At 38.3% G+C, this 27,648-nt stretch overlaps 4 protein-coding genes across 13 annotated transcripts; 2 read left to right on the top strand and 2 right to left on the bottom strand.

Annotated features, from left to right (window-relative positions):
• The first annotated feature begins 4,768 nt into the window (after positions 1-4,768).
• Positions 4,769-9,685, top strand: LOC103710035 (glycine-rich protein A3-like). Of its 4 annotated transcripts, none has more exons than XM_008795617.4 (3): positions 4,769-4,962; positions 8,508-8,724; positions 9,249-9,685. In XM_008795617.4, the coding sequence occupies exons 1-3, from the start codon at positions 4,828-4,830 to the stop codon at positions 9,488-9,490; spliced, it is 594 nt and encodes a 197-aa protein (XP_008793839.2). In that variant the 5' UTR covers positions 4,769-4,827; the 3' UTR covers positions 9,491-9,685. The 4 variants fall into 4 exon arrangements, with proteins under 4 accessions (XP_008793839.2, XP_026661795.2, XP_008793847.2 ...); XM_026805994.2 differs by having other exon boundaries at positions 4,858-4,980; XM_008795625.4 differs by having other exon boundaries at positions 4,861-4,962; positions 8,468-8,724.
• A 1,183-nt stretch (positions 9,686-10,868) lies between these two features.
• Positions 10,869-15,058, bottom strand: LOC103710021. 2 transcript variants are annotated; one of them, XM_008795595.4, is made up of 4 exons: positions 14,868-15,058; positions 13,483-13,658; positions 11,626-11,815; positions 10,869-11,313 (listed from the first exon to the last, which is right to left on the bottom strand). In XM_008795595.4, exons 1-4 carry the CDS (start codon positions 14,938-14,940, stop codon positions 11,087-11,089), a joined length of 666 nt encoding a protein of 221 aa, XP_008793817.2. In that variant the 5' UTR covers positions 14,941-15,058; the 3' UTR covers positions 10,869-11,086. The 2 variants fall into 2 exon arrangements, with proteins under 2 accessions (XP_008793817.2, XP_026661789.2); XM_026805988.2 differs by lacking the exons at positions 13,483-13,658; positions 14,868-15,058 and adding an exon at positions 11,897-13,416.
• Positions 15,059-16,100: 1,042 nt separating this feature from the next.
• On the bottom strand, positions 16,101-24,812 carry LOC108511366 (UPF0014 membrane protein STAR2). 5 transcript variants are annotated; one of them, XM_039124239.1, is made up of 7 exons: positions 24,676-24,757; positions 23,829-23,881; positions 23,661-23,762; positions 21,600-21,770; positions 19,815-20,228; positions 17,292-17,434; positions 16,101-16,756 (listed from the first exon to the last, which is right to left on the bottom strand). In XM_039124239.1, the coding sequence occupies exons 4-7, from the start codon at positions 21,757-21,759 to the stop codon at positions 16,442-16,444; spliced, it is 1,032 nt and encodes a 343-aa protein (XP_038980167.1). In that variant the 5' UTR covers positions 21,760-21,770; positions 23,661-23,762; positions 23,829-23,881; positions 24,676-24,757; the 3' UTR covers positions 16,101-16,441. The 5 variants fall into 5 exon arrangements, with proteins under 5 accessions (XP_038980167.1, XP_038980168.1, XP_038980165.1 ...); XM_039124240.1 differs by lacking the exon at positions 23,661-23,762; XM_039124237.1 differs by lacking the exons at positions 23,661-23,762; positions 23,829-23,881 and having other exon boundaries at positions 24,676-24,812.
• On the top strand, positions 24,771-26,339 carry LOC103710010 (embryo-specific protein ATS3A-like). Of its 2 annotated transcripts, none has more exons than XM_008795577.3 (2): positions 24,771-24,997; positions 25,648-26,339. In XM_008795577.3, the coding sequence occupies exons 1-2, from the start codon at positions 24,815-24,817 to the stop codon at positions 26,131-26,133; spliced, it is 669 nt and encodes a 222-aa protein (XP_008793799.2). In that variant the 5' UTR covers positions 24,771-24,814; the 3' UTR covers positions 26,134-26,339. The 2 variants fall into 2 exon arrangements, with proteins under 2 accessions (XP_008793799.2, XP_008793806.2); XM_008795584.3 differs by having other exon boundaries at positions 25,657-26,339.
• Positions 26,340-27,648: the final 1,309 nt, after the last annotated feature.

The following is a 27,648-nucleotide window of genomic DNA, read 5'->3' on the forward strand; positions in this document are numbered from 1 at the left end:
AATAAGTTAGGGCTTTGCAGATGCTTCCATCTAGATCAAATCTTTCCATTTTCCAATTTTGAGAGGTAGTACCTGTGCTCTATCATAAATAAGCGTCCAGTTCAGCAGCAGCATTCCAGGTGGCTGTGGCATCCAAATTTTTACATGAATTTGAGTGAAAAAAAGGACTTAGAGAGAAGTTGCTCGGTAAATAGCACTAGAGCAAACACTAATTCCAGAGAAAAAAAATCATGCAATAATTTTATAAGTTTTTGTTTGTTTTTTGGCAAGCGAAAATAGACTTTATTTATGGAGGAATGTGGTTGGTACCCAACGACCCATGCCTTAAGGGCACCAGTAAAAAGCTGCAAGGGTCAGTTACACCAAGGAACAGAAAGTTACAGAAAAGGCCAGGTTTGTACATCCAAGCAAGATTGCGAAAATCCAAAGGGAAAATAGTAAACAACAGGTCCATATCCTGCAGCTGCGGACGTGCGATAAAGCCATGCATCGGAGAGTTCCCACTGGATGGGGTTACCGGGTTAGGCAGGCGAGAGGGGAATATATATATAAAAAAGAAGTCCCCAAAGGGCGCGCCCACCTTGAAGAGAAATTAATAGGTGGACCAAATTTACTGTGGATCTAGAATAAAATTATGGTGTCGCTATTACACAAAATATAAAAAGAGGGACCTTGGGTCACTAACGAACCCTTCAATGCATGCATCGGAGGAATGCACGGCTTCATCCGAGGGAGCCTATGACGTTGAAACCTGACCATCAGCTCAGCCCCAGTGGGTTGGGGGAAGATCGATCCATGACTTAAAACTGGAAGATGAGAAAGAATCATCACAAGTGGATGCTAACACTCGAGTACAAACACTACTTGGAGAGCAGGAAGGTACTCAAGACTTGCAGCAATTATCTTTAAATGGACTAGAAGATAGAGAAAAAATGTTATTAGCTGAGTATAATTCAGTCCTGCGAAACTATGAAGAAAAACAAGGAGAAGGCATTCGGAAGTATAGAAGAAGAACCATGATTATGTTTGTGAGGTGATGACAATCATAAGGGAATTGAAAAATGCCAATGCTATGAAGGATGAAGAGATTCGATCACTCTGACAACGCTTGGGCTCTCTAAAGATGAGTTACAATGGGCATTCAGATTCTAATTCTGCTGAAAAAGCTGAGACTTATGTGGTGGTCACCTCAGGCTCAAAAGCGTGGTACACCTTCCAACATCGATCACAGAGAATTGAAACCTGCCAAATTCTGAAATCCACGAGTATTGGTGTGCAATCCATTACTGAAGTGGACACACTAACCGAGGTTGGAGATAGAGGAAATCCTCATATAGAAGTCATGAACCTACACGCTGAAATAGAGAAGCTGAAAGAGGGCAAGATGCAAGAGGGAATTAACAGTGCTGTGGCTGACCAGGTTTAAGAGTTGAGTCTGCACCAATTGGCAGGCGGCTGAGAGCACTCAAAACTGTACTTCAAGGATGGTTAGAACATAATCCACTGCTGAGGGGGAAGCTGCAGTGAACATTCTCATCTCTTTGTGACATAGAATAGGAGATATCAGGAGTTGATATAAGGAGTTCCAGTTTACTCCTTATCAGGTTGCAAAGTTTCAAGGGGAGGTGGTCAACATGCAACAGGAGAATAATAAGGTTGCAAATGAACTGCAGGCGGGACTTGGTTATGTCGGGGGGCTTCAAGCTGAAATAGAGAAGGCTTTGTCGGAAGCTGCATGAGGATTTTGAACTCTCTGGATTTAAAAGTAGTCAACATCCCCACTTTAGGCATCTTTCAACCAAGACTGTAATGCAATTGAGGTCCTTTCTTTTTGGTAACAAGCCTCAAAAGACATTATTTTTATGCATGAATCCAGCATTTCAGAAACAATACGGGGATCTTGGAGCTGGCTTTCCCAGGTAGACTGAACAGAGGCTGTTCCTTCTTTCCCTAATAGTTTGATGATTTTAAAAGAAGTTTTTATTCTCTTTTTTTTTTTTGGTACAATGGCTACTCACACATAACGGGTGTGAATATAGCCCATTAAGTCAAAAAAAAAAAAAGCAGAAAATGCAAAGAAGACTGTACAGGGTCGTGTCCCTCTGAAATGACATCTCTGGAGTGTTTTGCCGCATAAGAAGTCACCCAATTCGCAGCATTGTTGGCCTCTCTATGTAGGCCCGAAAGGCAGTGCACCCACCTAAAAGACGGTGAATGTCGTAGATTAGCCACTTCCCCCCGGCAGATCGCTTGGGATTCTGAATGCTCTTTTGTTTATTGTGAGATAATTTCAGACTTACTTTGAACAGGTTTCTTAGGGTCCTATCAGTCTGTTGTGCAGCTCTCTCTTAGTCGGGAGGTGGTAGCTTCATCCCGCAAAGTGCTAGTGGAGGGCTTTTAGTTCACGAAGTATGGTCCGAAAACAAAGGACGCATGGATGTTCTCAGCATGCTGCCATTTTACCCGGTTCCATCAGTAGACCTTGTCTCTGTTATCACGAGGTTAATGATAGTTTGGAATATTTCTTTGTTTATATTTACATCCATGAGGTTAGTGATTTATTCTTTTGTTTTATCAGGCAAATGGTTAATCAATCATCACTCTTGTTTGTATTATATAAAGCCTTGGAAAGTGATGGTTTTATGAGCTATGGGATGAAGGTAATGAAAATATATTAATGCTTTTGGGCAAAACACGATCAACATTTTTTTTTTTTTGAAGAAAAAAACAAAGGGCAAAACGTGAGAATAATAAATTGATGTCATTTTTGTACAAAAATATGTTAATCAAGCTTTTGAACGGCATTTGGATGATAATACGTTTTCTGAAAAAACTCCTTTGCATAATAGTTGCACTTCAGCCTTTTATTTAATAACATGCAGCTAGATTCTTTTGTTACAACAAGATACCGACCAGAATGTAATGAACTACTAGATGCAATCTTACCTTAAAATCTTTGTCCCTGATTGTTATTAAGGTATAACTCAAGGTGCCCAGCTTAAGCGAAGGCAAACCGGTGCAATTTGTGATAGCCAACGAAGTATATACAAGTGATCATGTTATATTTTAGTTGTGCATGTTGAGATTATATGCCAAAAAATGCATACTCCAATAAGTATTGGTGTTGAAAAGGTGATCATCAGGGATCACAGAATATTAGATTTACCAGCATGTAAAAAGACAGAAAAACATGATTCGATTTCTTAAAATTACAATGATACTTGGACGTTCTAAATGGGATTTTAGTTATGCACTCTATGTAGCATGTGTTGGCTTCTGATTTACACCCAGTTTTCATACTTGGTGGCGATGAGCATAATATAACAAGTTCCACTGCGCAAAACTGATTGAATTCAGTTTAGTGTTAATGTCATGTCTAGCTTAAAGAAGTAAACCAAAAAAAAAAAATAAAGAAGAATGATGCAAGTGCATCAAGTAAATGGACTCCTAATTTTAGCTTAAAATTAATTATTGTTGTGCCTATATTCCAATGAACCTAGACTCAATCCAACTTGCCATCCCCTTATGTTGCCCACTTGAAGGAGAATATATCCAAAAAGTAAAAAAAGGGACCGCATCTCCCTTTTAGCATGTGGCTGCGAAAGCACAAGAACCAGATGCAAAATGCTTGATTCCCTCCAATAACATCTTCTGATTATTTTTTTTTAAAAAAGGTGATAAATGCATTTCCCTTTCCCTTGGTAGAATTGATGCACTGAGTTACTTACAAGCCTATGTTAATATAAACTTATTATACATTTAAAATACGTAGGATCTACATAAGCACATGCAAACATATAATTGAGCATATATTTGTGGTATTCACATCATAATTCCAAATGCTAGCCTTCAAATTTGATAGTCAAAAAAATAAATTATTAGTTATCCACCATAGAATCATCCTCCATCGAAGGAGAAATTATTAGATGGACCCAATCTTGTAGATTGGCCGATGGTCATTTGCCACATGCAAGATGAATTCTCCGCCCAATTTTGATTTTGAAGAGCTTAAATATAAGGAGAGATAATGTGGCGAGTGACAGTTGGCTCGGTCTGCAAATTCAGGTCCATCTAATAATTAACAAGCCCCAGCAAAGAGACATAGAGAGAAAAAATTATACGCTACATCATGTACACCACATCAGCGCTGCACCATGCTCATCAAGTTTTTTATGTCTATAGTCTTCATTCATCGTTCCATGGGCTCCACAAATTTTATGGATTCTCGCCTCTCTTATCTCATCTCAGATTATTCCTGCACTACTGTGTGTGTGGTGTAGGATATAATTGAGATAGAAAGAGAGGTTTGATTCCCTTGACAAATGCTACGGAATTCTCAATATATCACAAATTATTGCACCTATCATTTTCTTTGGAAATTTGGAATTGTAGTGCTTTGAATGATATCCATGAAGTCGGCGGTCTGGAGAATCTTGCTCCTCTTCTTTTTTTTTTTAATGGTAAAACCGAGTTTATCAAACCAATATAGTAAAAATACATTCTTGGAAATCACAAAATAAAATATATAAAAAGTCTAGAGGAATATGATACGTAACGCGAGAAATTATATTCTAGAGGTTGTGGTCCTGTGGACCACAAAATTATGCACGAGTTCATTCTTTAGCGGTGCATTTAGATCAGCGCTCGATAAATAAAATCTGTAAGAACGAGCGGCAGTGATTGGCCGCGTGCACCGCCACGGGGTGTACGCGGCGTGGTGTATAAGATGTCGTTCGGCAAGAGGGCGAAGTTGGCAGGTGCGAGGGTCAATGATAAGCGTGCGAAGGGAACACAGGAGTCCGCCACGTAATTTTAAACGGCTAGGGGATGCCGCGCGTCCAATTACACGTGGGGCCCGCGGACTATCCGGAAATGGAAGCATATGATACCCTACGCGACGTGCACTGCTTCCGAAGCCATTCTCGCCGATCGACGAGTCGTTCGGATCTCTCCTCGTTCTTGGCAAGCCTTCTCTTCTTCGTCTGTTCTTGTTTTTGTTTTATAAATTCTTTCTCTGATAATTGTTTCTCCAATCTGTTGTTTGACTAGATTATAGATCAAATCTTGATCGGTTTATTGCTGCATTTTTTTTCCCCTTTTTTTGGGAAGATTGCTTCAATTTTCGTTCAAAAAAAGTAAGTTCTTGTAGTTGATGGATTTCTCGTTGGAAAGTTGAGACTTTTACAGTAGATCATGCTCGAGTCTGTTTCAGAAATTGGAACCGATTCATCGGTATGATGCCATAAACATGAAATCGTTAAAAGCAAATATGTTCACCGAGTTGCCCTAATTTTCTGATTGGCTTGGGTAACGCAAAATTTTTTAATTAAATTAACCTGTAGAAATTTGTGATCGTTTATCATGATATGTCGAATTATTAGATATAAGGAGTATTGTGTCGCTTCTTTTATGTATGCCTAGGGTGTGTAATTTTCTTTTCTTCCCCTTGCTCGATGTTCTAGAATTATTAGATTTTGGGGGATGAGATCATTCTTTTTAAGTACGTTTGGGTGTGATGGAGGTAAAGATATTGATCACTTTTTTCCCTGCTAGTTGAGGAGGCAATGAAAATAGAATACAAGTTGCATCAATCTCTATAATATTAATCCGTGAACTAGTGGTTGTTTGAATGATCTCTCTAGGTTTGGCGGAAATTTTGGTCGGACGGATGCTAACTACTTGGAATAACAGAAAGTACATGACTGATTATTATATTAGATAGAGCATATCCAACGCATGTTTCCCTGGAAGTAGATTTGATTATACGGTTTACGTTGCCTTAAATCATGGAGATCCAAAGTCTTTGTTTTATTATGCAAGGTTGTCATTTTATTACAGAGCGGTGTTCTTTTGATGGGATATATTAAGTACATGAACCGAATCATAAAGCGTATTTTCTATGTGTCAGAAGAACTGGGCAAAGAATTGTTTAGCTGGATGATTGACTTTCTCAGGTTTCAAAGTTTCTAAAAACCTTTTTTTTTAAAAAAAAGAAGAATAAATGACATGAAGGTATTTGGAATTATGAATATGAATGTTCTTAAAAATCCTGGGAAATTAGTGTTTGTGGATTTCCTGATTGAATCTGGTGGGTTTATGTATGTTAAATTGTATTTGCAGGGTGCTTGCTAATAAATTTTACTAACTGCTAGAGTCTATGTACCTTGAAACCGGTGATCCAATGTAGATAATGTGTAAAACAATCGGATGCTTTAGGCTTAAATTATAAAGGGTTTAAAACTTGTTTGCTTTCTTGAAATATTAGCATGTTGGTTGGCTTCATAGAATTAAGTTGCAAATTGCTGAATCTGGATATTTATCACACTAAAACTGAATTTTTTTGTGAAGTAATTAAAGGATTAAGGTTTCAAGAAGGATTTGGGAGCTGTTTCATTTGATAGAAGCAATAAGCCATATGTAGAGGGATAAGACTTGAGGATATAAGATTCAATTTAATGGTACAAGGGGAAATAAGCTAGAAAGTAAAATTTAGGGTGTAGCCGGCCTATTTGTATGGTTTTGAAATATGTTTTAACAGGTAAACAGTGAAGAAAATGATTCATACAGGTCAGACTTAAGAAAGATTTGTGGAGAGAAAATGAGGAGGAAGAAAGTTAAAAGTAGTGAGAGGAGAGTGACTGGGGCCGTTCTGTATTATATTTTCTTGGATCACATAATCAACTTGCCTTCCCTTTTATGAGATTAGAATGGCCGGTCAAACCAATATCCAGCTGGAAATTCTTACAAGAAAAGTGAAAGATAATCCATACAGAAACTACAACAAAATTTCTAAACAAGACAAAACTGAAACTGACCAAACTAAAGGGGAAAAAATAATTTGGACAGCTGGCACATCCTGATTTTATCAACCAAAAATGTGGCAATTGACAGCTCTGCCATAGTAGGCTGTTTATTCTGAACTGCAAAAAACAGGCTTGTATCTTTGAATTAAAAACCTTTTTAGGGCCCAGATCAGGCTCAACTCAAGTTTTTGTCATTTCTCCCCACAGCCAATTGCATTGATTGGCAACAAACGCATAGGCTACCATACTAATAGTTATGCTCGATATCTACAGCTAAAAGTGTGCTGAAATCTTATGCAATTTGAAGCTGCCACTGTTAATCTCACTCAACCTGAATTACCCCCTTAAAATGTCATATTAAAATTTGTGAATACCTAGATTTGTTATAGTTCTTTTTAATGAATTATAATGAACGGCTGTGGTTGCCTTTGTCGTAGATATTGAAAGGTTGGCTGTGCAAAGGGTAGGATGTCTCCTGTTAGGAAGGATTAGAGTACCAGTACACATTGGCTGTATTATATTCTGCTAATAAGGTATCAGTATCAATGTGCTCCTTGGTACATACTATACACATGGTATGCATTTTACTTTTGCATACCATGTTCTTTTTATTTTGTTCATTGTCTTCCTGTTCTGGCTCCTTGCCTGTAAGCAGCCGGTGCTGTGAGAGTCATGCCGAGGCGCGGTGCCTTTGGTCTGTGTTGCTGATCCCTACCCTGCTCAATGCATGTGATGACGGAGGTCGTTTCCTATTGTGTTTCCAGCCATAGGATAGTGACCCGATAGGAGTGAGTGTAGCCGGGTAGTTGCGATCTTGCCGCGTCCCTGCGTTGTCGCTATGCATTTGATGGTCTTTTGGGGTGGATCAAGGGAGATCTCGTTGTTGCATAGCTCAGGTCGGAGCAACGTGCCATCGGACGTTCAACAGGCAGTCTCACGATCGGGCATGAGTGTCCGGAAGTTTTCATTGTATACTCCCGCGGGTCGGAAGGCGGCGGGGGAAGGAGGGGGACACTGGATGCGTTTAGACACTTCCTTTAACTTTAACTGAACTTCAAGAAATTCTGGATGAAGTTGCAATAAAGTGGTCAAGCGGGAGTTAAAACTTATTTCTTGTTTGTGATTGCAACTTTAGTAAATAATGACAATTAAAGGCAAGTACATATTGATTAGAGTATGGGCTTTCGATTTTTCACTTTTATTAGTATTGATTTTATACTTGGTTGGTTTGGTAGCTGTATTGTTTGCATAGTGCGTATTATATGTTATTATTAGGAAGAGTTCATTTTGCAAGGTAATTTACATGATTACAAGGTGAAAAAACTTTCCAGAGGGGCCATTTTTATGAAACCGTTCAGCATAGGACCTTCTAAGATATCAATGTTACTGAAAATAGCTACCATTGCCGGACAAGCTTCATGCGCACTCCATTGGGCTTAACTTATGGGAAGAATGCTTATTTTTCCTCATAACTGACACGATATTTTTCAGAGCCTTTGTCAACAAATATAAGTGATAAAGAAGTCAACCATGCCTTTTCTCCCCTCAGTAGTTGCATATTAACTAGTTGTTGGACAATGTGGCACTATTTTGGTTAATATTTGTCAAGTGAAAGCCTCAACTTGAAATTTCTTTCATGGTTATATTTTGAACTAACACAACAGGTTTTATCGACTGATTTGTGCATCATCTGCTTTACTGAAGAAAATGGGAGGTGGGAAGGATAAGCATGATGAGAAAGGATTCTTTTCGGACTTGGCACATGGACATTATCCACCAGGACACCACTCTGGATACCCTCCACCACCTGGGGCGTACCCACCTCAAGGTTACCCCCCAGCACCTGGGGGATATCCTCAAGGGTACCCTCCACAGGGATACCCACCAGCAGGTTATTCCGGTCCATCTGCTCCACATCAAGGTATGTATCATTAGCAAATATTGTACTGTAGATCTTGCATGTGGTTCATCCTCCTTGTTGGTAGATTGTCTTTGCGTCTCGAGTCACAGAAATCCATGGAACCATCAGTTCTGCTCTATTAGTATTATAAATCATCTAATCCTTAGTGATCTGAAAAAGAATTTGATTAAGGCTAATTCCTCCCAGGTTGTTCATGTCATTTTCAAAATCATTGTTGCTTTTAGTTATTAACAGTATCACGACCATTTATCCATTCATTATCAGTATTAACAAGCACAGCTGTATGATTAGAAGCTGTAATTTCATTTTAGAAGGTCCTTATTCTTTGTTTAAGTGTATGAATTGTTACCGAAAACATGTAGGATCCATCTCCATTCATCTAAGAATGCAGGCTCCTTCATCTTGCATTCCTTGTTATGTTGTAGTCCATAATATGAGCCTCGCAGACCTGGTTACTTGGAAAAGGTTTGATCCTTGGTGTCTTTAATTTCTTTGACAAACACTGGTTCAAAAACCTTCTACAGGACATGGATCTCACATGGGAGCGATGCTAGCTGGGGGTGCAGCTGCTGCAGCGGCCGCCTATGGGGCGCACCATATGTCTCATGGTTCTCATCATGCTCCCCAGGGGGCCTACTATGGGCACACGCCAGGCCACCACGGCAAGTTCAAGCATGGGAAGTTTGGCAAGCACAAGCATGGGAAGCATGGTATGATAGGAGGGAAGAAGGGTATGTTTGGAGGGAAGTTCAAGAAGTGGAAGTAATTGCTAGTAGTTTTTGATGGAACGTTTTCATCATAGTACCAATAAAATTTCTGCTGACTGTATCACAAAGCTTTGTGCTTTGTTTTCTTGTGGTTGCCTTGAATATGTTTGCTACCTATTAGCGCTTTATATTATGTATAGCTGAATAAAGAAAACTTTATATAAATATGATCTGCCCTTTTTTTCTACTGTTCATATATCTTTTGTTCTATTGCTGCCCCATTTTCTTAGTAGTTGGAGCAGTGATTGCTTAAAATTGAGTCCAATTTAAGTCAGGTGCCTGGTGGAAGCTCAGGTCCACGGGTGATGCACCTGCATCACACATAATGGTACATTTGGACCTATAACTGAACTCTGGTCATCCATCTATCCACCAGGACTAAAAAGTCCTTTTTTTCTTTTAAATTGGATTGTTTTTGACTTCCAAGTTTGATGCCCGGTTTCTCTCGATTCACAATATTAGCTGGTGAGGCCTGGCTCGGATGGAGCGGAGCCAATGGAGATGGCAAATTTTGGGATGTCACAAGTTGCTAGTGTCCCAGTAGATGCTAGTAGTTTCAAAAATATCGTGTTGACTTTACATGGTTAGGTGTTTTCTTTTACTTCGTTTAAGATGTTAGTGGTTGCAAAACAATTAAATTCTGGGCCTTTTGATGGAGTGCTCAAGATTTCTTTTTCCCTCAGTCTTGGGACATATCTTAGGGCATGTCACTCTGCGATGAAGAGAGACTACGTAAGAGATTAATTTATTTATACTTCTGAGCGAAGGGAGAAGAAAAAGGATGCAGCTTGTGCAGATATGTGGCATGATTCTTGGTAAATCTGAAATCGGCTAAGTTAGTGCTACCAGCGATCTAAGAAAAGCAAGGTTTTCTTATGGTTTGAATAAGATCATGACGGCCTAGCCCTTGGCAACTCGTATATCTAGAAATTGGTGGGACTTGGCAAGGCTGTGTAGTTAGAAAGGTGCTGAGATATTTGAGAGTCATTTCATTGTTCCTTTGATTCGTTATTATAAACTTTACAGCACAAATATGATCTGACCCCTCATTTCTACTCTCCAGTAAACGGCTAACTAGTTGGGGCGCCTGAAAACATTTGCCTTAATTAACTAGAGGATGACAGTTGCCTACCGGCCTGCATGTCTGATAGCTATTCACCAAGAGGCATAGTGCTTAAGTGAATAATTCACGATTCTTTACTGGTTAGTTGCTACCCAATCTGTCTCATTAGTCATTTAGCAAATGAAAAAAAAAAAATCTTAGCTCTTAATGTTGGCCATATGATTTAATGCCGTCGAGAAAATTCTGTAACTTGGCTGACAACCAAAATCATAATCATCAAGACTCGTGGTTTGTTCATGATTAGATAGTGGGGATGAAAAAGAGTAGTTATTAATTGATCTTGCTTGACAAGGCCGACATGTTAACAGATCAAATGTAAGCAGATTTAAGGTTCTCATGATTTACTGCAAGTGAAGAATCTCAGACACAATCCTATATTACAGGACATAAGGCGGCAAAAATTTCGAACATATTTACACATGGTTTACATTTGAAGTAAATAAAGGTTGGTCTATCCCAACAAAGGTTACTTTTATATTACATGTCCTATGCCCAATTCATCTTCAATATCATCACCCTCTTCAAAGAGTTTGAGAAATCGTGCCTGATCTTGCTCCCTCTTTCTTTTCTGCCAGAGTTTATATGCAGTCACCATTCCAATGGCAGTTACAACAGAAGCCAATATGCATATGATTACCACTAGAGCCACTTTCGGTTTCTTGACTGCAGCCTTGCTATCTGAGCTGGCAGTTTTAGAGTCTGCAATCACAACAATTAGCACAGAATCAGAGTCATGCCATCAACTGACTAATTTACGTAATATAAGCAATGAGTGTTATATATTAGTTTACATTCAAAGGAATCATATTATGTAATAATTAAGTTAGTATCATCATCCATGGATCCAAAAGTACTGGACTAATTTTACGACAAATAAAAAAAGGAAATAAATAAAAGAACGTTCTGCTGAAAACTATGCAATAAATGGTATTATTGTTTCAGCATTGGCAAGTAGTTAATAAGAAGACAAAAAATTTAGACAGAAAAATTAAACTTAGATATTGCACTCACCAGCAGAAGCAATGCACTCAAGGCATATAAATGTGGCATTGAATTCCTTGTCCTTGACATGAGAATATCTTCCATCAACAAAGTCATCAGGACATAGCTCCCACTCATCAAAAACGTCATCAGATTTTATAGCGTCCGCCTCATATAAACCACATCGCTTACATTTCTTAACTGGAAGCTCTGTCAAAGGCTGCAAGCAAGATAATGCATGGCCATAAATTGCCTTGAAATAATGGTTTCAAGTGCTGGTCATGTGCCGGTCAGCACATACCTTTTTGGGCCACCACTGGCACCCAGCATCAGGCTGCTGGCTTTTATCAGCCCATACCGTATCAGGCATCAGGCCTGCCGGCTCTCATCAACCCAATGCCGAATGTGCTAGTGACAGCATCGCTTTTATCCTCATTTGAGACACATTCCAACGTACGCTAAGACAATGCATTGAAAAATCAAGTTTTGATGCATGATAGTTGGAGTAGACAATTTAAAAAAGGTGGGAAACTCTACATCAGCAAGATGGTGATCTGAAGCTGAAGCATAAAAATCTACCCAGATGATACTAAAAGAACTTGTCACAGGCAGTGGCTTCATTTAGACAAAGTGGCTTGCCATTCAAATGAAATGTTTTAAGAAATTTTTTTTAGAGGGTAAACATATATATTTTCTTAAAATCATGCCCTCAAGTTCACTCCTCATAAAACTCAGACTATACCATGCATATCTACATGTTTGCCAAACAGAATTATCCAGATATACTAAAACCCAAAGCATAAGAGTTGATGAATGTGATATTCTCTAGACTATGACAATTTAGGGAAATGCTAGTTCCTCCAAGCTCCAACTCAATGCGCTAAAAAAAATGCTTCTAGCTTACCCTGATCAACTACTTTCTAGGGAAAATAGGTTTAGAAAGTTCACAAGAGTTCCAGTCTCGGCCACTGAAAAGTGTAAGCCTGGATCATTTTGGTTGTCAAGGAAGATGGTTGGATTTTTACATACTTGTGATGGAAACATGTTCTGAACACTTGATGATGGCATTAAGGTAAGGTCCTCGCTGGGGACATCTGAGCATCATAAAGGACCTTTGTAATAACTAAGGATGGAAGAAGAAATTAAAGTTTGGAAGTAAGCATTCTAAATACTTACAGACAGTAAGTTGCATGGGTTTCAACTTTAAACATTGTTAGGTGCTATATTACTTTACAAAACCATGACATTCATTCAGCCCTCTGTTGAAACAGATCTTTTATAGCATTGGAGTTTCACCGGGAAAAAAATAAAATGGGCAATCTTCTAAATGGTGACCTCGAGAAAATTTCAAGCCATCTATAAAAGCTATGAGAAAGCTAGCTTAAAAGTGCTCATAATCACTAGAAACTCAAAATAAAATAAAATAGAATAAAACTGAAAGACTGGATGTAGCTTAACAGTGTGGATAAAAGAAGGATTTCAAGGAGTAGGCCATCACTGAACCATTCAGTGAATACAAATGAGGCATAGCTGAACTTTAATTAAAGTGAGATTAATTCCATGTGAACAACAGTCCTTTTATATAATTCTAGAGAATAGTTGAAGATTCCTGCTTTAAAATATGATTGCAGATTAACCAGAGGCAGGTTAGGGTATATTTTAGTTTTGTACACAATATTCATAGCATAGTAGGATTCAGAAAGTTGAATTGAAATGGATAGAGCTTGCTATTTATCTTTGTCCGTCCTTTTTGGTATTATCTGATATAATTTTAATCATTCTTTTCTTAAAACTAGTATATTACTTAAATATTTATTTTATGACCCAAATGAAAATAAAGAGAATCAGTAAATTTTGAGACATCCATTATATGCAATTGCCACAAACCTGCCACGATTCTTCACCATTGAAAGTGTACAAAATATTTGTTTGCTTCACATCTGGCAAAATTGTCCTGTTGTCTCCTTGACAAGAAAAATAAATAGTTGGTTTGGAAGGAAACCACTCATGAGTTTGATATAGTTCAATTGAACCAAGGGTAACGAGCCTTGTTGACATAATTCCTACAAAAGCAAAACCTTCAATCACTAATTTGGAAATTGAAATGGATCGAAGAATTAACAAAAGGCCCCAGAAACTTTAGATATTTCGATGAAAAGAAATCAAACATATTAATTCATACCAGGAAGCATATTGGAACAAAAGAACTATTGTAAAAGAGCAAAGTATGACAATGGATGACTGTCTCCTTTAACATTCTTCTTTCAAACAATTGCTTAAGTCGATTCAAAGCAAATAAATTTACATTCTTCTTTCAAGTCGGTGCATAGCAAATATATTTACATCCATTTCCTGTAGACTACACTGTCTCCTGTTTGTGAAATAAAATTAATAACAACAAAGCAAATCAAGCAAGTCCTACTATTCATATATCAACTACATCCCCCAAGGTCCCAAAAAATAATAATTGGCGGTACTTTGATAACTTCCTCTTTCTTTAAAAACTATTGCTTTTCTTGTCCCTTCTGACATGTCTAATGCTCATGCAAACTGCAATTAACAATGAAGAGGTATAGTCAGAGACCAATCAGTAATTATTCTACGTCGCGAATGGAGGCAAAAGCACCTCGGAATGGAAAGTTTCTTCCAGCAAGTTTCCACTACATCAATTCAAGATTCCTCTTTTCAGATCCTTCAATATGCTATGAAAATCCTCACCTATCAATTCGGTGAACATGATATGCCCTCACCTCATCCTGGTTGGTATGCCTCCCAATCTTTCCCCAGTGTCTTACTATACTAGCTTACCTCCTACTACTTCTACCACTTCCACCTGAAAGCCGCCATCTAAGACCATCATCCATCTTTTATTTAAGGACACCCCATGCGAATAGACTCTTCTCCCATATAGACTGGTCTACTTGTTCTTCTTTGAGCAAATCCAGCACTTTAGGTCGCTTTGATGGTCTGCAACCTACCTATCTGCCGACCTGACTCTCCCACCTCTACTCCAAAGAAAACACAAATAAAGCTTCGTTCTCTAATCCTTCCATTCCTATCATCACCACAATTTTGGATCGTAGGAAACGAGAGCGCTACAATTAACAATAGCAATCAATCGAATTCGCTTAAACTTATATAAAACGATAGGATTCGTGATCTTTCTTACCGTATATATACCAATAAAGGAGCATCGAATAGAATAATAAAAAATGAAGGGGGCGGGGAAACAGCAGAAGAAAGATAAAAAGAAGAGGACTCGATTCTTTTACCAGGAATACTGCAGCAGAAAAAGTAAAAGATGAGGAGGCGGCGAGAAATCAGTAGATATCGAGACCTCTTCATGGCGATGAGGGCAAACCAAAGATGGCGAGAGGCGAAGAAAGATTTGGCGAGGGAGGGTCGGAGACGGGGAGAGACGAGAATTCAGAAATCAGAACAGGAAGGATGGGACGGTATATATATATATATATAGAGAGAGAGAGAGAGAGAGGAAAAGAAGGTCGATGGTCAGATCCCACAAAGTCTTCTCCGGTACGTTGGCCGCCGGGCCAATTGTTTTCCGGTCCGTCTTTCTCACTCTGTTGGCCGTCTGATCTAGATCGGGATTATGATAAGCGGCAAATGGTTAGAACAAGGTAAAGTTTGTACGAAATCAGAGTCGTGGTATTTCGACTCAGATCAGATCAGATCAGATCAGGGGCGTCTTTTGATGCGGGCTCCGTCACCGCCTGAACTCTCGCGAGTCCCTTTTTTTCTTTTTTTTTAAACGCTAAAATAGAGTCAAAAGATTTATTGGCCTCTCCATACTTATACTTAGCCTGCAAGACTCCGGTGGGGTGCTTCCTATTTTTACCATAGCACAAAATTTAGAGTATGGGCCATCTAACACCAAAGGACAAGCAGCATTTCTCTGTAAAACTGCCTCAAATTACATTTTTTCCTAATTACAACTTATAAAAAAAATAAATAAGCCAGAAAATTTGGAAAGGATTGCTGATGGTTTCATTAGAGTTTGAAGAACTTCTAAGTTTCTCAAGAAATTGGAGAGAGACTGACAAGTTTCTCAAGAAATATAAAGAAACTCCAGATGATGCATGGCAAAAATTGGAGAGCCTGACAAGTTTCTCAAGAAAGCACTGTGAAAAAAATCATTCTCTTGGATGAGGAATGGGTTCGTTACCTGCACAGCAGGGGGAAAAAAAAAAATCCATTTTCTATTGGAGAATTTGCAAAAAAAATAATAAAAACACTTTATTTTTATATTTCCAGGGAAACAGGTTACCAGTTTTTTTTTTTTTTTTTTGAACTTTACTGGACTACATGATGCCCCTACCTTTAAACGAATGCATGAAACTGGCTAGGAAACATATTAATAATGCACGCATAATCCAGGCCTATGCACATGTAAAAATATTGTTATGGTAGCTGCGAGAACTGGGATAAAACGGCCCAGCAAAATCCAAATATTTCTTTTTAGAAAGTGATCTCCTTTCACCCAAAAATGAAAATAAGGAAGATATTTCATGGCAAATTCCCTTTTCCTACAAACTTGTGTCTGTAGACATGAGCTTCACAACAAATGCTCTAAAAGCATTGCGTTCTGCAGCAACAACTGGAACCTTCATTTGAAGCTTTAGTTTTCCTCCAAAACTACAGATGAAGAAAATGTTCCTATGACAGAAATAAATTACAGCCAGACACAGCTCAACTTTACCATACCAAGCTCAATTGCTTGCATCACAGATCATAAAACAGTTGATGGTCGATAGTGGGGAGGCAAGGGGGGTGCATGGGGACTTAATGGACAGTACTTTTATGCTGTTTTTTTATTTTAAAGGAGCAATTAATCTGCAGTAAAAGCTTTGGGTTCCAATTGGTGGGCTTTGGTGAAGAACACAGGCCAGCACAAGTAGGTTGACAGGATGCTGCTAACTGTTGATGCCCCCATAAGCATGTTCATGACAACTATCTGCAGCTGGATAGCTTCCAAGGGTGATGCGCCTCCCATTATAAGACCGGTCATGGCACCTGGAAGAGATATAAGACCCACTGTCTTCGCATTGTCCACCACTGGTGACAATGCAATGGTTAGAGACCTCTTCACCTGCTGAAGTGTTGCTTGTCGTGGTGTTGCACCAAGAGCCAGTGCTGTCTCCACCTATTAAGAAAGAACAGAGAACTGTTAGCAAAAACATGTAAGAAAGCGAAATTAACAATGCATCATGACGGGATGGATTAAATGTTACAAGAGGGGAGCTAATAGGAATACCAAGATATTATAAAATTATCAAGTAGACATTTTAGATGCAACACGAGATACCATACCATCAGAATGCCTAATGCTCTTTGATAGGACTCCTCAAAATTGCTTCCCAGGATATTATTAGAAGTCCAGAACCAGGCGAAAGACTAACACACCTCATAAATAGCAGCTTCTTTATAGGTCATGCAATATGGTTTGACCAACCATGGATCTTTAAATTTTATTTAGATGCTAAATATAGCACACTGAAAATTTTAATTTATTATAACATTTATTGGACTAACATAGGGGACTTCCAATATCCGAAATCAGTAAGTTGGGGCTAACCAGGTTCTTTTGGATTTTGAGATCTTCTCTGAGCTTTTTCATGGTAACTCCAGTCACAGTCATTGCATTACCTACCATCATGCCAGCAACAGGAATAATGTACCGTGGAGTGAAGGGAAACACATTCAGTGCAACGAGCAAGAACATGGTCACTGCTGTTCCTGTCAAAATGGACACCCCAGCTATGTACTTTCCACGAGGAACATGCTTTGCACGCTGACCTGCTGTATAGCCAGCAACAGATACCTGCATGGAGATGCATGGCAATGTATCAGCACATTCATACTAATCAAAATGGTAATTTTGACATAGTAAAATGCTATGATCATTTCTCTGCTCATGTTATGATCTCTGCTTAATAAAAGAAAGAAAGCAGATGCAAAAGCAGTAACCGGCATGGCTACTGAATTTTAATTCTAATATAGAACATGCAGAGGATCTTCAGGATTCAGAGAATTTGCATCAATCTTCTTAAACACTTACAAGCTTGAAGATGCCAGAGTTGCCATCTTCCAGAATTATTGTTACATTGGACTTCGTTTATGGGGCCTAATAAATTTAATCTCTTTCTGCTATAAGCTTGGGTTTTATAGTTATGGCTGAAGGCAAGTCTTGCTACTAGGTTGGCAATGATGATGAATGTGCTGTAAACTAGTTTTTAATAAGCAGTTTGCTTTTATTTGATATTGCTGCAATCATAATCAACTATTGTTTTTTCCTACAAAAGGATAGCAATGTCCAAGGAGTTTAACATGACTGATCTTGTTTATTTGGAAATATAATTAAAGCTGGAAGATCTCCTACGGTCATCTTAGGCTTAGATTGAAGATGATGCCCCTTGTTCTAAAGATTTTTTTTGGTTCAAATTTCTCCACAGGAATATGGTATTAACTAAGTTATGCACTGGCTGCAAGAGTGCATCTACTCTTGACAAAGGTATACTGCACATATGCATGACCAATGTATGGTATTCCTTGGGAAAACCATAAAATGCTCTGCCTTCATTGAATCAAAATTCTATACTTTATGATCTATAAATGCTCTAGCATCTATGCTAACTTCACCACCATTGATGTGTCTCAGATTATCTGTGCATGTTATACATATCCATAATGTAGTCGATGTTCAACCAAAGGAGCGAGCATACAATCAATCTGACATGGTCAGAATTTGTAAGGTGCAAGCGAAAGACTGCCAGAAAAGACAGCTCCATATGTTGCATCTAAGTCTGTCTCGTGCAGCATGGATCTAGAACAACTAGGGCTAAGCAAAAACAACTCTTCTCAGATACAGTGAAGCCGAGTATAATAAGAATTCTGATAAGTGTATCAACATAAACTAATATAAAAAGATCATTCTTTTTTCGTAGTTACTCTCCATCTACCAAGTTGGGCTAAACAAAAAATGCTGACAATTCATTGGTGGGTTCACATGATGTTGAAGGCAGGTTGTGACCCTGCTCAATCCTTTTATGGATCCACGTTATTTAAAATGATCTTTCATAGCCTAACTTATCTTGATGAAGGCTTTGTGGGGTTATGGTGGTGGGTGAGGGTATTGTTTCATTAGTAAATTACTTTCTCTATTCAGCAGGTTGTATACTTGGCCTTCAATAGGACAACAATGCAATTTGGAAACTAATTACTGTACAGGGGACAATACTTGAAAGTTACTTACTAAGATAGCGAAAAAAGTGGCATTTACTCGGTTTGAAGAGAGAAGTGAATGAAATTTGTGGTGGCCATTGCTTCCCTGATCCCATGTTCTTCGGAATACCAGAATTTACTTATAATGATGTTTTCAGGCATCTGAAAACCCTCATAGATACTCCCTTGCCTTTCATGATGCACCCACAAGTACTTCATACTTTCTTTTTGACAAATGGTTACTTTAGTTTTCTTTCCTAAAACCTTACAGGCATATCAGGAGCTAGAACATGCCTATCTCAACTTACAATAACATAACCTGTGGATGGTCGGGTCATTGTGGTCAAGCATCATTCTAGTTGTCTATATCTCCTAGGGTCTTTCTTATTTTATAGGATCCATTTTAGACCCTGGATTTTAGAGGACCAAGGTATATATTCCTTAAATTAGTGGATATATGCCATTTGCTGATGTTTGGTCCGGAATGTTAGTGTCTTATCGGCCGACATGACCTGTTTCTTTGGAAATAGATGTTTCTCCAGTGCATCAGGACTCCCCAATTTAGGTTTATGCCTCCTCTGAGTAGTGCAACCATTTATTTGTCAACATTCTACAATCCTCTTCGTCTTTGGTGCCCATCACACCTCAGAAATTTTGGATCTCCATTTAATTGTAGGCAAGGTAGACCTAATATTTTTCTTCTTTTGTCACACAACCATTGAAATATGATATGCCATTCAAGCAAACAACTACCGTACTTCATGGATTAAACCATTTCTACAAGCAAATGATACATATAATTAAAGCAAATGATTGTAGCCTCAAAATTGAATCTTTTTCATGCCTGGCGTTATAATATCTCCTACTAATTAGCCCTGCAGCTCTATATTTCAAGAACTCCAGTGTCCCAACTAACGGAAGCCCCAGATTCATCTATTGCACCTAAAAAAAATTCATGAATTAAAAGGAAACAAACATACCATGAACAAGTAGGCGAGGATGATCCACCCGACATTCTTCTGCGTAAAGATGAACTGGAGCACGAACCCGATAACAGAGAGCTGGAGAAAGGCCCTGGCGATGGCATACACCATCTCCCCCTCCAGCCCCAGCTTCTGGATGAAGGACAGCACCACCGCCATCAGAACCACCGCCGTGGCCGCCGCCGGCTTCAGCATCCCCGTGAAGAACTCCTCCCAGAAGGAAGGATCGGAAGGATCCATCGAGAGAACGGACGACGACATGGACGACGAAGTCGAATGGAAGCAGGCCAGGCTCCTCCTCCTCCTCCTCCTCCTCTTCTCGAGCTGCTGTTGGTTGGATTCTTATTTGTGCTCTTAGGGCCCTCGTAGCGGCGCTTGCTGGGACAGTGGAGACTGGACAAGAGAGCTCATCTGAGGAAGGGGATATCCAGGGGAAGTGGAAATGCCGATCAGCGTTGAAATCATTTCAAGTTCGATTATAAAAAGGAGTGGAGACAAAAGGAAGGGTACGTTATCCGGGGATACGGCATCCCGGCTCTGGAGTAAGGACGAGGTCATCTGGCCGTTTCCGGACTGGATGGAATCCTCCCGGACAGAATATTATTTATTTTAGCCAATAACAATTTGTAGAATCTGAATATCTGATTAATCTCGTTAGTCCATTGAATTGAGCATTATTCATGCCTTCTTTCCATCCATTCGTAACTTTACATATAATAATTTGATATGTGGACGTATTTCATGCTGCCAATCGGGATCATTTGGTTGGAATAGTTTCAGAGAAAAATAAAAAATGCTTCAATTCTCCAAAATGTAACTTTTAAATTTTTCTAGTATTAAAATTATGTCGCGTTTTCGATTTTGATCACGAACTCAATAGGTAAGAGGAATAAGATCATTTCGATTTCATTCTAATCCATTCCAATTCACATGAACCGAATATGCCTTAAATTAAAAACTTTTCTCCATTCCACGAGAGTACAGTTAGATCGGATCAAATTTTTCTTGCGGATTACTAGATTTGCTGCTTCAATAGCGTTCTTCAGCGCGATTGAACCCAGTAAAAGGACTTCAACATGGATTATACGTTCCCTGTGATGTTCCTGAGCAAAAATGTGCCTTCTTGGGAAGGTAAAAACGGATTCATTATATTAATTTAGTAAAAGTACATCCATATGAATTACAAGATAAAATGCACAAAAAATTAGAAGAAATATCAATCTGATGCAACAATATATAGAGTAGTTCCCTTGTGATAGCTAGGATGTGCTTCACCACACTTTCATCTCTCTTTCCATCTTTCAGCCAAATGTCTGAAAGTGTAGCCAATCAAAGGAGAGGCATTTCAATGGGGCATCTCTAGTAGAATCATCATTTTCTATTTCCAGTTTCAGCAAGCAAACTTCTTATAAGCTCATGAATTAGCCACGTCATATGGAACAGGCAAGATTGTACCAAAAAAAAGAGGAACAGACAAAATATTGTTCAACAATAACATAGCACAGTAGTTACCAAGCGAAGGATATGTTAGAAAGTGCAGCATCCACCATAAGTGTATCCATAAATGTGAAATGTGCATCTACTCAAAACAAAAGATTAAGACAACTACAAGAAAATCACTTGCAGTTATAAACTTGACCCCACTTTATGTGATTGCCACAGCGAGCATTTCAGTTTTGCACTACATTATTCATCTGATATTTCCTTGGTTACCTATCTCTTCTCTAATATTCGTGATGCCATGAGCATAAAAAGATTATACATCAAAGTACTAGTCTTCACCTTTCTTCTTAGGCTTCCTGTAAGTCTCTTCAACTTGCTTTGCCCTATCAACCCATATATATGCAAGTTTCTTTATTTTAGGGATATCATAATTCTGAGCAATGTATATACCACAACCAGTTCCCAGTAAAAATGAGAAACTGTTCTTGATTATTCCCATCTCAAACTACCCTGCAGTCCATAAGAAAAGAGACGAGTGTCATGATTTGTTTCGTTTAGGATGATTCCCAACAGAAAGAATCTACCGCTGCAAGTGAAGCATGAGATATTCAAAACTGACATGGTCATTATCTGGTGTATTGAGCAGAATGTACCAAACACAATAACAGAATATAAAGAGTAAATGGCATCGATGCAGGATTATAGCGTTTTAGTACTCAGTGCTGCTCCGTTTTGTTGTCTGATAATCATATATTAGCAGATGATGCAGTACTTCATAAATCTTTAATATTTTATAATGGAAAAGCTTATGAAGCAAAGGAACGGACAAAACCTCATAATTTTTTGGTTCCATGGCTGATATTATAAATTTACATTAGCGGTTTAGCTCCATTTGAAACTAAAACCCCTCGTAGAGGTCCCACTTTATAACTAGTGAAGTTCTTGAGAAAACGAAGATTGAGGGAGTGGTAACATATTATCACAGGAGTACATATTTTTGAACCTATATTTCGCATTCCAAAAGTTCTAGAGTTTGACTAGCCTGTCCTGGCAAACTTATTTTGGAACATATGTTTTGCATTCCAAAAGTTCTAGAGTTTGACTAGCCTGTCCTGGCAAACATTACTAGGTTTTTCCCTGTTCAACCAATCATCATAGATCATCTCTCAAATGAGTTTACTTCTAATGGAAAAATATAATAGCTAACAAATTGTCTCCAACTTTTCCATCTTATTAAATAAAGTCTTATTGGTTCACGTGTTCTTGAGGGGTTGCAGGCAAATAAACCAAGGAAGAATAATTATAAAAAGTACATAACGAAAATCCGATGGTTGCATGATAAAGGTAGAAATACAAAAGAAGTGGGAGATATCATCTCTCCGACGGTAATGCTATGAAGCCTACTAAAAGACAACATGGTTATCAAAAGGAAAATAAAATCCATAACAACAGATGAAATTGCTAAAAATCAAGGAGAAGAGCAGATTGTTGACTTTCAAACTTCAACTAACAAAGAGAACTAATTTTGAAGGTGCAAGGAATCCCCCTCATCACAGGAAGAATGAAATCAAAATAAGTAACTTTGTTATCATTACCATCCAAACATGAATTATTGAAGATACAGTTGACAAATTCAGATTCACGAAACCATGACTTGCAAAAATTCACCAGCTATCATAATTTCCAGAATGTCAAATGCCTAATTTGAGGTTATTCGCCAACCACTCCTGAGGCTACAACTCTTTCCAATAATATGTGGAAAAACCTCTGAGAAACGCACATATACTTTTTTATGGCTGCTTTTTACATATATTGATGCACCATTGTACATGCTACCTATGTTCTCCATATCAATCTGTGCCATCGGCACAGCTTAAGGAAGTAGGAGCAATCGACAAGGAAGATTCTGATATGCAAACTACCGAGTAAGAACACTAGATGGTGAAAGAAAGTACGACACCAGGTTCATCTACAAGACTGCCAGTAAATTCTTTCATGCTGACAAACCTTTTATGGTTATATCTAGAAGTAGTTTCCAGAACACCAAACAGGTGATTCATGATCACAGTTCTTCTCTCAAGAAAATTATATTGAAAGAAGATGATTTTTTCACAAAATTGCTGCCAAGTTCATGCAATTTTTGACAAGAATAAGGAATACTGCTTTTTATGTGACAAGTGGTGTGAGATAAAAAGTTATCCTGACTTGGAATGGGATGGTCATTTCCTGATAATTTTACTTGGATGCTCTGGTTTTTGCTCACAATAGTGACTCTGAACATTAAGAAACAATAGAACCATTGATCATACAAACAAATTCTCAAGCCTGAAATATAACTGAAAGCCATGGAATCCACCAATGATGCATTAAAATAGAAAAATATGTGTAAAAATCCAGAACCTTATTCTCTTCTTCAAATTGTGGGAAAATACAGCACGAGGGCTTTTATAAATCCTCATTGGCGGTGAAACCATCTCAATCCTTTGTTTTATGATATATCACCTACATTCAACCAGTTTACTAAAAAGAAAACGTGCTCAGAATTCAGCCTGAATGAAAAAAATATACCTTGCAGCGAAAATATGCAAAACCTGGAAGGACTAGGAAGCGAAGATACGCACCTATAGAAAGCAAAATAAGACAGATGACAAAAGGAAAACAATATGTTTGGGGGAAAACACTTAAAGTGAACTTAATCATGAAATCCACCACTAATAGAAACTAAACTAGGATAACAAACAACTGATCTCGCCCAAAATTTTCATCCTTTTTATGTGTATAATAAAAGAGCATAAAAAGGACCTCAGATGATGAACAAATGACACTAACAACTGCATCCAATCAGATAACGGACCTACAAATCCTATGGAAAACTTATTAAACTTCCTAGGTTCTTAATAGAAGTCAAACACCTGATTAATACATCACTCAAAGACAGTGGATTTTCAGCTAGATTTCATGATCAGAAAAACCGCTCTCATATTTCTTAACTTAATTATTTATACGTTTCTACAGACTCGTTTACTGAGAACATTTCACTGCAACATCGGTGATAATCATAAGCAACGCCACCAACACTAACTTAAAACCAATTGTTCTATAGACATCAGATGAGGGATTCCGCCTCTTTGTTCCACTCCTTAATAAGAATAAATGCCCATCAAAAAGAGATCCCAAAACCCGAAGCACGGGTTATCCTAAATTTAGATTTAATAATAAAAAATAATAATACAATGAATTAAAATAACCAAAAGAATGGGTAAACAAGACACCAGATTGAGATAAAGGATCAGCCTTCCAGCAAGTAAGTAATTTGATCAGCGTAAAAATTACATTTTTCTAAAGAAAAGGCAAACATCCAAGAAGAAAAGCAAGAACTGAGTGGATAAAAATCTACCAGATCGAATCGAATCACCTCTTTTTGATGCCGTGAAGGAAGGGACCACACACACACAGAGAGAGAGAGAGAGAGAGAGAGAGAGAGAGAAAGAGAGAACGGGGCGAGGGCGTAATATAAGAAGAGGAGGGCGAGCGAGAGAGGAGTAGGGGAAGAGATGGAGAGGAGGAAGGGGGTGGCACTATTAGGGTTCGACTGTGGCGCTGGCCGTGGCGGCAGCGGAGACGGCGGCGGACTCCCCTTGCTCCTCCTCGTTCTCTTCTTGAGTGCCGCTGCCGCTGCTTCGGAGGCGGATTTGGAGAAGCGGAGTGGGGGGTCGATGCCGATCGACTCCACAAAGGTGCGTATGCTTCTAGTGTTTCTTCCCACTAAAGTCAGCAAAAACAGAATCCGGTGGTTTTACCAAAGAATTCTGCACGCATCGCCGGCTTTATTTATTTCTAAACGTCGGTCTTATGTGCCGACTTCATATCAATGCCAAAGTCGGCAAACGTATATAAGCCCTATAATTGAAAATAATAAACATGACCTTATTCCCAAGAAAAAACCCAAAAGAGGATGGTGGATAATCATATTGGTAATTTTGTGGTACATAATGGCTCACAACAGTAAAATGAAAGTAATGTGAAATGCCCTAAAAATATATCTCTTATTTGTGTGATATGATTCTGAATATGATTAACTAGAACTAATTTATACATAATACCGATGCTTAAGTTTTAAGAGATGATTGTCTAAATAGCTGGCATTCCGACCATGATTTTTGTTGTAATATTATTATTCCTGGCATTATGATTTGAATAATATCATTAAATCTAAATGACATTATTAAATTATTCTTAGAATATCATACTAAATTTCAGGAACTGTGGCAAATCAAAACAGTTGTTACTTACTATCGCTATGTTTGTGCAAGAACTCTTCATATAATTTGCACAATAATAATATAGAAAAATTCGTTCCAACCATGGTCATCGATAGTTGTTACAGTCTTTTCAGGATAGTTGCAATTACACGATCTTAATCGAAACAACATGCACCAAAGGGGCGGGCACAGTAGACCAAGTAAGCTTAAGATTCGGCGACTCGAACTTGACAGACATATTGGTACGCCGTCTCAGAACCAAGCACACAAAATGGGTCGATGAGTTAGGCCCAACCGTGCTCGATGATGTGCCAAGAATTCCATTTCGAGAATGCTCAACTGATGTGTTCAAGATCACTGGCAAGTGCATCCATTCCCAGGTTTGCTATCTCTATATGAAGAACAGAGGTGATGATGACTGGAGGCCTGGTCGAGCTCAGGTGCTAGCAGCAGGTGCACCCAATCTGTCCTCTAATTCGTTCTACTTTCGAAGGTTCCTTCCTCGACGAGTCTGGCATGGGATCGACACTTGCGAGGCCGAGGTTACTCCATTTGGGATTAGGCATCCAAGGAGAGTGTTTGGCAGTGAACATGAATCCAAGTTACCTTAAGCTTAGTAGCCTATTTTCTAATGCAGGCCTTATGCATTATTAAATAGAACAAGTTGCATGAATTGTTGCAGTAAAGTGGTATATATACGAGGCTTAATGAGTTATCAATAGCAAGCATGAGATTATCCTATGTTAATTTTGCTATATGTGCACAATAAAGATTTAGAGTATGAATCCAAAATAAAGGAGATAACCAAATACAGTGAGATTAGTTTGTGCTCTTCCTCCTAATGGTCCAGAAGCATGACAGTGAGATTTCTTTTTTGCTTTTGAACTAGGATAATATAAGGATGGCATCAGTTCAGGACCAAGAATGTCCTTGCCTGGCAACAAGCAGGTTATCTGTTGAGATAAAGCTAGAAAGAGCAGAAATTAAAGAAAAAAACATATGGATAGAATTTAGTATCCTTTATTCCAAGCTGAAACGATTCCATCGAAATCCAGATGGCTCTAATAATTAATGGTGTATGATTCAGGAAATCATTTTGAGTTATTACCCTCTGCACCGGATCTATGTTGGGATGGAGGGTTTAATGTAAAGCAGTAATATTTACTGAGTTCAATCCGCAGGGTTTAATTTCTTGTTTCATGCCACCTTTAACAACAAAAAAAGGACTAAGCCTTGTTCGACGGGCGAGAGACATACCTCGGTAGGTTCTTAGTTGTTATTAGATTTTAGGAGAATTTAAGTACTTTGAATCTTTCACCACTCCAGCAGGTACGAGCTATGCTAATTATGATAAAGGATTTTAATATTTTCCTTCATAAATTTTCTCTCTCATCAATGTAGAGTAATTCTCCTCGCACCAAAATAAAGCCCCGCAAATGGACTAACGTTTATTGAATTGAATTATGCTAATTAAGGGGTCAGATTATCATAAATTCATAGTGAAGGAAATTAATATTTCCTGATATGAAGATTTCTTCTCATCAATTTAGAGATGCTCCTCAGACCCGAATAAAGACCCATATATGGCCCATGGTTTTACTTGCTACATCACTAGGCTCTTATTGTACTTGACTTTTCTTCCTTGTTTTACCATAGGAGGTAATCTAATTGCTAAGCATATAGCAACCAATTAGGTTCCTGTTACAATTCAGACCTTATCCAAAAAGACTACTCGAAAGATATTTTTTTGGTTCTTTAGCTCTATATAAATACCGAAGATCTTTTCGGTGAATAACTGATATGAGACTAAGTACACGCCCGTACAGATCCTCGTATACTTCTCCTGTTTAAGCTTTAACGTCCTTGTCTAGCTAAAGATCCAAATCCCTTCAAATCTAATCACAAACACCATGATCGGCCATGGTTAGCCTCAATAAATACGTGCTGCAATATTGTCCTCTAGTCCACATGAGTCATTGTCGCGTCTCCTCTGATATCATTTATCATGATTCAGAATTTTACCTAAAAAAGTTAGTTAAAAGGTACTTTTGAGGTTTCTTAATTTTATATAAATATCCAAGATCTCTCTAATGAATAATTAATGTGAAACTAAATACACGTCTGCA

This window comes from Phoenix dactylifera, chromosome 3 (genome assembly GCF_009389715.1).
Source record: "Phoenix dactylifera cultivar Barhee BC4 chromosome 3, palm_55x_up_171113_PBpolish2nd_filt_p, whole genome shotgun sequence".
In the NCBI taxonomy this organism is placed as follows: Eukaryota; Viridiplantae; Streptophyta; class Magnoliopsida; order Arecales; family Arecaceae; genus Phoenix; species Phoenix dactylifera.

Excerpts from the sequence above, each read along its gene's own strand:
- LOC103710021 (XM_008795595.4), bottom strand. The coding sequence starts at position 14,940 with ATGAAGAGGTCTCGATATCTACTGATTTCTCGCCGCCTCCTCATCTTT. Across the intron at positions 11,816-13,482 it reads ATGGTGAAGAATCGTGGCAG|CCTTTGACAGAGCTTCCAGT; the intron begins GTTTGTGGCAAT and ends TCTTGCTTGCAG. Across the intron at positions 11,314-11,625 it reads TGAGTGCATTGCTTCTGCTG|ACTCTAAAACTGCCAGCTCA; the intron begins GTGAGTGCAATA and ends TTGTGATTGCAG.
- LOC108511366 (XM_039124237.1), bottom strand. The coding sequence starts at position 21,759 with ATGGGAATAATCAAGAACAGTTTCTCATTTTTACTGGGAACTGGTTGT. Across the intron at positions 20,229-21,599 it reads CAGGAAGCCTAAGAAGAAAG|ATGAGCTCTCTTGTCCAGTC; the intron begins GTGAAGACTAGT and ends CCCCTTCCTCAG. Across the intron at positions 17,435-19,814 it reads TCCTCGCCTACTTGTTCATG|GTATCTGTTGCTGGCTATAC; the intron begins GTATGTTTGTTT and ends ATCTCCATGCAG.
- LOC103710035 (XM_026805998.2), top strand. The coding sequence starts at position 4,883 with ATGATACCCTACGCGACGTGCACTGCTTCCGAAGCCATTCTCGCCGAT. Across the intron at positions 4,981-8,467 it reads TGGCAAGCCTTCTCTTCTTC|GTTTTATCGACTGATTTGTG; the intron begins GTCTGTTCTTGT and ends CTAACACAACAG. Across the intron at positions 8,725-9,248 it reads TCCATCTGCTCCACATCAAG|GACATGGATCTCACATGGGA; the intron begins GTATGTATCATT and ends AACCTTCTACAG.
- LOC103710010 (XM_008795577.3), top strand. The coding sequence starts at position 24,815 with ATGGAGAGGAGGAAGGGGGTGGCACTATTAGGGTTCGACTGTGGCGCT. Across the intron at positions 24,998-25,647 it reads TGCCGATCGACTCCACAAAG|TCTTTTCAGGATAGTTGCAA; the intron begins GTGCGTATGCTT and ends TAGTTGTTACAG.